The sequence below is a fragment of the Neopelma chrysocephalum genome, unplaced genomic scaffold (genome assembly GCF_003984885.1).
Source record: "Neopelma chrysocephalum unplaced genomic scaffold, ASM398488v2 Primary Assembly neopelma1_63, whole genome shotgun sequence".
NCBI lineage: Eukaryota > Metazoa > Chordata > Aves > Passeriformes > Pipridae > Neopelma > Neopelma chrysocephalum.
The window spans coordinates 7,429,843-7,440,756 of record NW_020897720.1 but is presented as its reverse complement, the minus strand read 5'-3'; the positions used below and the strand labels follow the sequence as shown (position 1 = coordinate 7,440,756).

Below are 10,914 nucleotides of genomic sequence, written 5' to 3'. Positions count from 1 at the left end.
GCGGCCGCTGATTGGTCTTAGCGCGCGCGCGCCGTGTCCCCATTGGCGGAGCGGGCGGGCGGCGAGGTTTGAAATCCCGACAGTCGGCGCGGGGCGGGCGCGAGGGGCGACTGGGCCGGAGCGGCGTGAGGGGTGGCCGGCTGCGGCTGCGGGTTCGTGTGCGTGCCAAGAAGCCCCGTGCGGCAGGCTGTACCTGTACGGGCAGGCCCTGCGTGGTGCTCTCTGGTGTGTGCGTTGTGGGGGGTGGCCCGTGCGGAGCTGAGTGTGAGTTTGTGTTGGGGGTCCAGTGTGGCGGTCGGTGTATGCATTAGCTCTCTTTGATGGTGTGTGTGGGGGGGGTCTTACGTGGTGGTCTGTGTGTGTTTGGGGTCCTGGGTGGTGTTTGTTTGTGCAGGGGGTGTATTTGGGGTCCCGGGTGGTGGTTGTGTGTGCAAGAGGTGTGTTTGGGGTCCTGGGAGGTGGCGGGGGTTGTTGCAGGTTTGCAGCAGCATCCTGTGTGTCTGTGTGTAGGGAGGGTTCCACGGAACAGTCTATGTGGGGATTGATGGATGTGGTAGCGGGATGTATCTCTGGGGAACAAAGCTTGGGCTGCTGTAACATCACCCTGTCCTGTGCCCCTTTTTCCCCAGGAGCTGTGTGAGACGTCATGGCAGAAGCACTTACCTCCCCAGGGCTGTTCTCTGACGATGAGGTTGCAGCCTCCCCTGTGCTTGAGTCCACAGCAACTGGGTTTGGGGCTGATTTGCGCAAAGACTTGCTGTCAGAGTTCTCTGCCATCTCCCCAAACCTGGAGAGCTCCCAGGTAAGGGTGAAGCTCTTCTGTCACAAACAGGGCAGTGTTTTCACTCGTGGCTGCTGGTCTCTGTACAAAGCTGATGTGATGCAGGAGCAGCAAAGACTCTTCAAAAGAGGCTGGAACAAATTGTTGCATTGAGGGGAGCGGTTCCTCTTAGGAGCAGTGGACTGTGAAGGGCACAGTCAGCGAACGCCTCATAACAGTTGGGAGTCTCTTGGGGTGATGCTTGGTCTGGGGGCTGGTTTTGGTGTCAGGTCTTAGGGTTGTTGGTCTGATTCATTAGATAAACAAAGAAAAATGCTGGTGTGCTTGGAAATGCCTAAGAAAGCTTCCGGCATTGCTGGTGTTTTTGGGACCCGAGAAGTTCCCGAGCACTGACTGGGGTAGCCAATATGTGTGTTCTGTGCTGTGGTCCCTGTTAACTGTTCTGATGGGTGGCTGTGTGCTGCCTCTCTGGCTGCCATGTTTAACCTGTGCTGATTTTTACAGGCTGTAGCTGAAGACAATAATGGCAAATTAAAGGTCTATCTAAGAGTTCGACCTCTGAAATCTACAGAAGTGGAAAAAGGGGAAGACCAGGTGAGACACCAAATGAAGCAGGTTTTGAGCTGGCTGTGTGCCTGCTGGAGAGGCTGTTGTCCTTTACTGTCTATGCTGTGATCACTGCAGTAATGGGTTTTATGTGTTCTTTAGGGCTGTGTCTGCATTGAGAACTCAGAGACCCTTCTTCTAAAAGCTCCTAAGAACTCCTTCACCATGCGGTGCATGGAACGTGGAGTGGGACAAGCATTGCATAGGTTCTCTTTCACTCGGGTAGGTAACTGGGACAAACCACCCATCTGGAAGTTTTCTGAGCTTGAACCAGCCTTACAGCTTGAAAAGGTGGCTTATTCATACCCACTGATCTCAAGGCGCACTGCCTGAGCTCTGCAGTCTCGTACAATCCTCTCTACGTCAGTTTTTCTGTTGTTGTTTTCTTAGTTTTTCTCTTATTAAGCTGCTCCTTACAGCTTTTTTGGCAGCAAATGCCAAACTCTTGTTTTGTTCATGAGCCTGTAAACAGACTAAAGGCTGCAGTGATATCAAATGTTACTGGATTAAGCAAAGGAACAGCCTGTTTTTGTAAGGGGCTCAGCTGGTATTGCTTGTGGGTTGGTTGCTCATGGCTAGTGGAGGGAAAAAGGACTATGTAATATCACTTGAGCAACCATCGGCAAAGGACAGGAAAGATCTACATGAGGCCGTTTTTTGTGTCTTGTTTGCAGATCTTTGGACCAGATGTGGGGCAGAAATTGTTCTTTGATGAGACAATGAAACAGGTGATAAAGGATGTACTGAACGGGCAGAACTGTCTGGTTTATACCTATGGCATCACCAATTCAGGGAAGACTCACACGATTCAGGGTAAGGGAAGCACTAGGTGTTAGGAGCCTGTTGAGGGATTGTCTGCTGCTACATGTGAATCCTCAGCTTGCTGCTGTTCTTGCCTCAGGCACCAACCAAGATGGGGGGATTCTGCCTCGCTCTTTGGCAACCATCTTCAACAGTGTGGGGGACCAGCTGTACCAAGCCATGGACCTGAAGCCTTCCCTCTCCAACGAGGTGATCTGGCTGGACAGCAGGCAGGTGAAGCAGGAAGAGACCAAGAAGCAGATGATGCTGCAGGGGGGTCTCTGGGAGGTAAGCATGGGGCTTCTGGGAGGCTTGATAGCAACAGGAGAGGGATGGTGTCATGTCACCTACATGCTTGTGTTCTTGGTTTCCTTCAAGGAGGAGCTGTTAACGCCGCTGAAGAGGAGTTGCAGCGCTGAATCTCAGCTCCAGGCCACCACCAGTGGCAGTTTTGACAGTGGAGTTGCTGGCCTCTCTTCATCCAGCCAACTCACCAGCCGTTCAGACATCAGCCAGACTGAAGGTATGTCTGGAAGCCTGTTGTGTACTACCTGCTTTTTGTTGCTTGTGATGGAAGAAAGGGTGAAGGCTGTTTGGGTGCTGTGTTGTGGGTAAGGGAGCAAAGGTGCTGTAGTCTCACAAATATTCCCTTGAAAAATATGGATGTCAAGGCAAGAAGAACTTTGTGCATATATTTTGCCATTATCAGAAGAATTCACTGCTGCTTAATAACCAAGCCATGTGAAATGAAAAGTTACTTGCCACTCACTCACTTCATTCAAGGAATGTGGTTACTGAGCAGCTCATTGCTGGGAAGCAGAGTGCTAAAGTGACATGCTGCACTGAGCACTCGTGCCCAGACTTTCAAACCCAGGAACTACCAGATGATTAGGTACCCAGAAGCATGGAGTGATTGAAGTAACAAGTACTAAAACTTAACTTATGCTGGAAGGAGTTCATGTTTGAAATATCCTGTAATTCTGGAGTCAAAATCAGGTATATAAAAAGTCCTTACACAGAATAGAGGATACTGTTAAAGGAAACTTGAGGCTATCTCAATGGGGGCAGGCATTAGAGTAGATACAAATGGGAGGAAGTATATAGAATAATTTGATTCTGGGGTGGTTTTTCCTGCTAAAGAATGTATCTCACTCTACAGCTAAACCATTCCAGTTGCGCATATGAAAAGCTGCAGTGAAGATTTGTTTTCCTTCTTTTTTTCCCCCAGAACTGGGCCCTCTCTGGGCTGATTTGGATCGGATTTCACTCACCAGCACAGGAAATGTGCAGTTCTCCATCTGGGTCTCCTTCTTTGAGATTTACAATGAGTTAATCTATGACTTGTTAGACCCAACTCTCTCTGGACAGAACCGCAAGCGGCAAACACTGCGGCTCTGCGAGGACCAAACTGGCAACCCCTATGTGAAAGGTAGATTTACCTGGAAGGGATCTTTAGTGGCTTTCTAGGAAGACTTTAGGACTGAGTGGGTGGGTGGCTTAGCAGTGACACACTGGGGAGCCCCACAGAGACCTCTGATATCTGGATTATGGGAATGTCAAGTTTGTTAATGTCAGGGAAAAGCAATGATGAAGTTGGGGGTGAGATAAGTTTTCTGCCAGTCTCCTAAACTGCTGTGCCCAGTGCATGCTTGCTTTTCCAGATCTGAACTGGTTCAATGTCCAGGATGCTAATGAAGCCTGGAAGCTCCTGAAACTGGGTCGGAAAAACCAGAGTTTTGCCAGCACCCACATGAACCAGAACTCCAGTCGCAGGTCTGAAGGGGAATGGGGCTGTTTAGGCAGAAATGCAATTCTGAGGGGCTTTTGAAGGTTATTTCATTGTTTTTAAATATCTACTTGTTTCTATACAGTCACAGTGTTTTCTCCATTCGGATTCTGCACTTGCAAAGAGGTGGCAGTGAAGTTGTTCCAAAAATCAGCGAGTAAGTTTCATGCTCTCTGGGATTTTGGGGTGTTCTCAGTGATTCAGCTTCCCTGTCTCTCCTGTTGAGGACCTGGGATATGGGAAATATCTTGATAAAGGTCTTGTTGAAAGGAAAGAAGTAAAAATTCCCAGCCTTAAGTCTTGGAACTGACAGGAATTTGTGGAGTACTGCAAAGCACAACTTGAGGTAGTTCTCAGGCTTTTTGAATGAAGGTAAATGTGAGTAACCCTACCCTTACAGCAGGAACACGTCTGTTCCTGGGATGTAGCTACCTGGAAATGGGTTGTCTCAGTATCTGGGAAATGGCTGTTTCATGGACTGACAAAGGATCTTTGAACTTGACACCACAAAGGTTGCTATGGTGTTACCTTGTGTAACACCTACACTTAGGGTAGGCCCTTCCATCCAGCAACAGCCCAGGCACCCCAAAGGAGTGTTCCGTGCCCTTATGAGGAAGCTGGGAAGGTGATTGCAGGGTGCCTGAATTGTAAACCTGGATAGAGCAGGACAAACCCAGCAGGTTGTGTGAATATCTCTGTGTTTCCTTCAGGTTATCCCTGTGTGACCTGGCGGGGTCCGAGCGCTGCAAGGACCAGAAGAGCGGGGACCGAATGAAAGAAGCCAACAACATCAACACCTCCCTGCACACACTGGGCCGCTGCATCGCCGCCCTCCGCCAGAACCAGCAGTCCAGGTGAGCATCCAGAGCTCCAGAGAGAGGGTATGACTGGGCTGTTTTGCTTTCCCAGCTCACTCCTGTCTCTCCCCACAGGACAAAGCAGATGGTGGTTCCATTCCGGGACAGCAAGTTGACCCGTGTGTTCCAGGGGTTCTTCACTGGGCGCGGGCGCTCCTGCATGATTGTCAACATCAACCAGTGTGCGTCCACTTATGATGAGACTCTGTATGTAGCCAAGTTCTCAGCCATTGCCAGCCAGGTGAGTAGCACACACCAGGATCACAGCATGGCCAGGGTATATCCTGCTTCTGTGGGAATGGGCCCTTTTCCACAAGGAGAGGGGGGCATGCTCACAGGTCTTTCCTATGCTTCTCCAGTGGCTTATTTTACCTCTGGAGTATTTCCAGATTCTGCTAAACTGACAGGTTGCAGAGAAGGGCTGTATTTAAAGATTACACAACTCTCAGGCTTTGCACACAGCAATGATGGTCTTTTCCTCTTCAGCTTGTGCAGGCGCCTCCCACAAAGCTGGGACTTCCATCCCTACAATCCATCATCAAAGAGCACAGCAGGAGAACCAGTCAGGGGGCAGAGGCAAAGGAAGAAGTGGACTCAGAAGAAGACGAAGACACTGAGGATGAGGCAGATGTCTCCATGTATGAGAAGAAGGTGGGTTGTGATTTGTTTTATAGCCTTTATGGATAGAAGGGCAAAAACATGACTGTTAGTTTGGCCTGGGAGGTGGGACTGCAGGTTGGCACCATGCCAAGAGAGGTGACAGAGAACCTCAGAAGGATATAGGACCCAGGAATTGGGGAATCTATGACACGAATATTTCATAGTTGGTCTAAACCTGACACACACGCTTAATTTGGAAACACTGTCATCTATGGAATAGTGCCAGTAAGAGTGTGGGTGCAGACCTGAAATCTAGAGATCAGAAAACATGCAGAACAGGTGGCTAAATTGAGGAAAAATAATCGAACTTCCTAGATACTCAAAGCAGGCAGCTGGGATAGCTGAAAGATCAAGATGGAAGTCACACACCTACAGAGACTCGAGCTGTCATGTGTCAAGGTAGCAAACCCTGGCAACTTCTCTTTCCAAGCAACTAAAATAATCTTAAATTTGCAGATCACTGCAGCCTGCAGACACAGGATCACTTAGTTAATTCCAGGTTCTAACTCTGTTGTGCAGTGTAGGCAGTGGAGCTGTGTCCTTCTTGCAGGACTTGTTGCGTGCAGCAGAAGCTGCACGAGAGCTGCTGGTGCAGGAGCGGCTGAAGAAGCTGCAGCTCGAGATGCGCCTGCGTGAGGAGATCTGCAATGAGATGATGGAGTACATGCAACAGAAGGAGCAGTGGTGGAGGTACAGCCTGTGCTGATCCCCCTTCCTCTGCTCAGGTTGAGCTGCAACACCCAGAACCGCCACACCCTGACATGGAGTTGTTTGTTCTCTTTGTAGCCAACATGTGGATGCTCAGAGGGATCAGCTGGAGGAACTGTACGAGGAAAAACTGACTATCCTGAAGGAGTTATTGACCGACCATTACCAGGAGAAGATCCAGGTTTGTTCAGGGCAATGAAATAACATCAGGAAAATGGCAGTGGGTTGGGAGGGGACTCAGGGTACTTGAGTCCGGGACAATGTTCATGCAAAATGAAAGATGTTGCTTTCTGAGGTATTTTTTGTGATATTTGATTGCTTGATCCACAAGTTTTGCTTCTTGTCTCTTCCTTTAAGTAGCTCACTAGGCTTCCTAATTTTCAACACTTAATCTGGAAGCTAATGTGCAACCATCCTGACTCCTCCATGTATTCAACACGATTTTCTCCCCACCTTACTCTTTTCACTAGTGGCTTGCTTTGCACTCTTCAGGTTCACATAAGTTGTGTGAATTTCTCTTCTTGCTCTTAGTTGTGATGTTGGGTATGGGCCTGTCTATTTTACATGCCATGGCATTTGAGTGGCCTCTGGGGCTTGTTGCAGACCTCTCTGAAGACGGTGACTCTCCAAAAATCTCTTTTCTTTAGAGGCTGTAAAAAAGTTGTTTAGGCTCCCAGGAAGTGGGTTTACTGTGTTCACTTAATGGACCTTAAAGGCTGGGTCCAACTTGTGAAGTGTGGGATTGTCAAAGTCTCCAGGAAGACATAGAAAGTTTCAGAAAAGCTGTGGTAAGAAAATCTTGTTGAATATTTGAACAAACTTCCTTTCTAAGGAGCGTGATGAGGAGATTTCGGAGCTCCAAGCTACTCTGAGGGAGACCAGAGAAAAACTGGAAAGTCTGGATACTAAGGAAAAGGACTCGGAGCAAGGCTTACGTCGATCCAAGCGAGTAGCTACCTCCTCGTCTACTGTGCAGAAGGAGCTGGCAGATACCAAAGCCAGACTGGAGCAGTGTCAAAGGGAGTTACATACCACGACTGCAGGTATGGCAGCGATGGTGTGCTGGTTCTGACCTGTGCCTGAGAGATCCTTGTACAGGGTTAGAGAGACTTTCTTCAGGGTACATTGGATTCAGACACCCTGAAACCATTATTCTGAGTTGTAGATAACAGGAATTATGTGCTGGATGGGCAGTGTTTCTCTTCATTTTCACATGAAAATGGACTTTAGGGCAGGATAATCTCCCTGTTCAAATTCTTAAGTCCCTTTGTGTAACTGAAAGGGAGAAGGCTGGAATGTCTGTGCAGGTCTGTACAAACTCAAAGCTCTTCTTGGCTTGCCTGTGGCAGCTTGTCTCAAGGCAAGTCCTGAACTTCAGGAATACTGAAAGCTGGCCAATGTCCTGTTGCTCACTACTTTTTGTCTGTTCCTAGAGTTGCACAGGTACCAGAAATTAGTGGAGCCACCTCCCTCTGCCAGACCCATTACTATGGATGTAGACAGGAAGCTGGAAGATGGACAGAAGGTAACTCCAACTCTGTGTTACAGAAAGGAACACTTGCAGGTCAAGGTGGTTGCAAGTATAAACAGTGTTTGGGGCTGCTGTTCCCAGGTTTTTAAACGGATGGTTGAAGTTGAAATGGGCTTGTTGAACTTACTGGAGATGTTGATGTTTGTGGTATCTGTGATCCCAGCATATCTCATGCAGATGGGATCCTCCCTCAGTGCTGCATGTCTGAATTACCTTGGAGTGGCTTTGTTTGCAGAGCAGTGCCAAACCCACCTGTTTTGAATCTCTCCTTCAGAATGTCAGGTTGCTGCGTTCAGAGTTACAAAAAATTGGGGAGTCTCTCCAGTCTGCAGAGCGAGCGTGCTGCCACAGCACAGGAGCAGGGAAGCTCCGAGAAGCCCTCTGCACGTGTGATGACATTCTGGCCAGACAGGTAATGTATCTGTTTCGTTGGGGGTTGCACAGAGGGGGGTGTTTAGTCTTTGTGCTTTGCCTGTAATTAGAGTATGCTGCAAATAAAAATGACTTATTTGCTAGTGCATACTATTACATGAAGGGAACTAGATTGCTGATTTTTCAATTGCACATTTAACTCTCCAAAGGAGACCCAAATTGTTCCTGTTAACTGCCAGCCTGTACTTAAAGTAGGAAAATTCGGAGTTCTCACTTCCTTATCCACTTGATCACAGTTGCTATGGCAGCATATTTGCAGCAGAATAGAGTCAGTTTTGTCCCAGCCCTACTGTTCCTATTTGTTATTGAACCTCTTACTGTTGACAATAGAAACTTTGAAGCATGGCCTTATTTAGTAGAACAGTGAGTGAATTATGGCAAAAGGCAGTTTATCCTCCTCAGTTCACAGTAACCAGGGAGTTCGACAACTTGTCATAGTACCTGAAGGGAGCCTACAAGAAAGATGGAGAGGGACTTTTTACAAGATTGTGGAGTGGCAGGACAAGGGGGAATGGCTTCAAACTGACAGAGAGTAGGGTTAGATCAGATATTAGGAAAAAATTCTTTACCTGTGAGGGTGTTGAGGCCCTGGCACAGATTGCCCAGAGAAGTTGTGGATGCTCCACCCCTGGAAGTGTTTAAAATCAGGTTGGATGGGGTTTGTAGCAACCTGATGCAGTAAAAGATGTCCCTGTCCACAGCAGAGGAGTTGGAATGAGATGATCTTTAAGATCCCTACCAACCCAGATCTTTCTATGATTCTATGATATCTATATCTTTTATATAAATATATATATATTGCCTTCCCTTCATCAGGACCAAACCCTGGCAGAACTGCAGAACAACATGATGCTGGTCAAGCTGGACCTGCGCAAGAAGGCGGCCTGCATTGCCGAGCAGTACCACACGGTGCAGAAGCTCCAGGCTCCTCCAACATCCACCCTCAAGAAACGCTTCTGTGCCAACAGGGAAAACCTACAACCTAATCAGCCCCCTGGTAAAAAGCCCTTCCTGCACAACCTCCTGACGCGTTCAGCCACACGTCCTGTTGCTGCCAGAGGGTGGCAACTTCGTTCAGTCGCTCTATGACTTTTCAGAAAGAGATCCCTGCCCTGCTGTTACTGGAATAGGTGGCAAATCCAATATAATGGCATCTGGTTTTCATTGTGCGCTTGTTTATTGTTATTGTAGCTGCTTGAGAGCTTATGTAAACATTTCTGGGTACGTATCGATAAACTTTTAATCAATACCAAAGTGGACAAAGTGACCTTTTGTAATTTAAACACTACACTGAGGAAAGTCCTTAACTATATAATAACGCAGATGATCAAACTTGTTTAACAAACGGACAAGTTAAAGGTGAGTTGTCATCTTCAACTATGTTGGCACACAATTCAAAAATAAGTTCACAAGTTCCTCCTTGAAAGATATTTTGCCTTCCTTGAATTATAATCCTTTATTAAAGTATACACGTTCTAGGCCAGGGCTGTTCTCTCGGATCTGGGCTTGCAATGCTGGCTCCAAGCGTGATACTGCCATAGAACTGAGCAAAAGAAACAGGAAAATGGTTACATAAAACAAGCACTTGGGTGTAAAATAAGATCTGGTTAAACTTCCTGGACTGTGAAAGAGTTTTCACATCTCTTTAAATGTTTTATAAGGGAAGCAAACTAGACCAGGGACAAATGAATCCCTGCTAAAATGGCAGTAAGACAATCTATTGAGTCAGGAAATGGTGTTGGGATCCACTCACTTGTTGCTGGCAAGAGAAACTTACCTTCCTAAAGGTGTTTTTATTACATATAACGTATTTGCCTATTTAACTTACTACCTGATTTATTCAGTTCAATAAAAGGTTTAGTTTTATGAGAACCAGTTCACAGTAAAGTGAATTAAGCTGCCAGGTCATTTGAATAGCTGCAATTTCCTGAACACAGTTTGAGGTCTTCCTCTGAACTGGAGAGCCCTGGCTAAAATCAAGACCTGTACCACGTGTGCTAGGCTGGTTTGTCAAGTCATCTCCAGGTAGCCTAGTGACACTTGTTTACCACAGCTCTCTGTCCTAGGCCAAGCAGGGAAACAGATGGTGTCAGACGGATTTGTTGTACTCAAACAATTGCATCTGATGAGAATTGGGTATTGTTTTCTGGAAGTCAAAGCTACCTTAGTTGTTCAGTATTTTTTTTTAATGGATTCAGCTCCAGCTTGGATTGTTTAAGCTACATCTGGCAGTCTGTTTAGACAACTGTTATTAATATGAGGGACAGCTCAGCTGAATTTAAGGCCCTGTCCATACTACATACCAAATCGAGCTAAGTTAATCTGTAAATAACTTATTCAGGCTTCATGATTATTTCAGCTAGAAACAATTTTCACTATAAGACAGTTTTCAGTACTGAGCTATTTTTGTATTGATGAAAAAGTCTTTCTTAAGAAATATTAATCAAATTACAAATAAGCACAGATAGTCCAGTGCTGTTCTGTATAACTAGAAGAGTTTCCAGCTGAAAATAAAATGGGCTCTTACTGTATTTAATGCATCCGTAACCTTCCTGGACATGAATATATTGTATAAATCTCATCTTGAGCTGCTAGGGGTTTGTAAACAACTATTATATATTACTGATGAGTAACATAGGTATTACTTTTCTGTATATTCTCTTGTTTATCACCTTTGTTATATGGGAAATAAAACTGTGTGCTTGACCAGGCAATGCTTGACCCCTTGTTTCTGTCTGTGCATGGATCTGGA

General features: G+C 46.6%; 2 protein-coding genes across 12 annotated transcripts in view; one reads left to right on the top strand and one right to left on the bottom strand.

Moving 5' to 3' along the window:
• The first annotated feature begins 63 nt into the window (after positions 1-63).
• Positions 64-10,873, top strand: KIF20A (kinesin family member 20A). Of its 4 annotated transcripts, none has more exons than XM_027682496.1 (19): positions 64-195; positions 630-802; positions 1,286-1,375; positions 1,490-1,609; positions 2,062-2,200; positions 2,289-2,476; positions 2,567-2,711; positions 3,417-3,617; positions 3,850-3,961; positions 4,060-4,131; positions 4,685-4,828; positions 4,907-5,072; positions 5,318-5,482; positions 6,042-6,181; positions 6,278-6,380; positions 7,032-7,242; positions 7,633-7,724; positions 8,005-8,142; positions 8,979-10,873. In XM_027682496.1, the coding sequence occupies exons 2-19, from the start codon at positions 647-649 to the stop codon at positions 9,249-9,251; spliced, it is 2,655 nt and encodes an 884-aa protein (XP_027538297.1). In that variant the 5' UTR covers positions 64-195; positions 630-646; the 3' UTR covers positions 9,252-10,873. The 4 variants fall into 4 exon arrangements, with proteins under 4 accessions (XP_027538297.1, XP_027538300.1, XP_027538299.1 ...); XM_027682499.1 differs by having other exon boundaries at positions 121-152; XM_027682498.1 differs by having other exon boundaries at positions 123-229.
• The window catches only part of SFXN1 (sideroflexin 1), a 25,885-nt gene continuing 24,355 nt past the window's right edge, over positions 9,385-10,914 (bottom strand). For 7 of the 8 annotated variants that reach the window (XM_027682517.1, XM_027682521.1, XM_027682523.1 and 4 more), the window contains one exon: positions 9,586-9,705. In XM_027682517.1, the coding sequence (XP_027538318.1) occupies positions 9,609-9,705 (97 nt within the window). In that variant the 3' untranslated portion in view covers positions 9,586-9,608. Of the gene's footprint in view, positions 9,706-10,914 lie in introns of all 8 variants that reach the window. The other variant, XM_027682516.1, reaches the window with a different exon arrangement.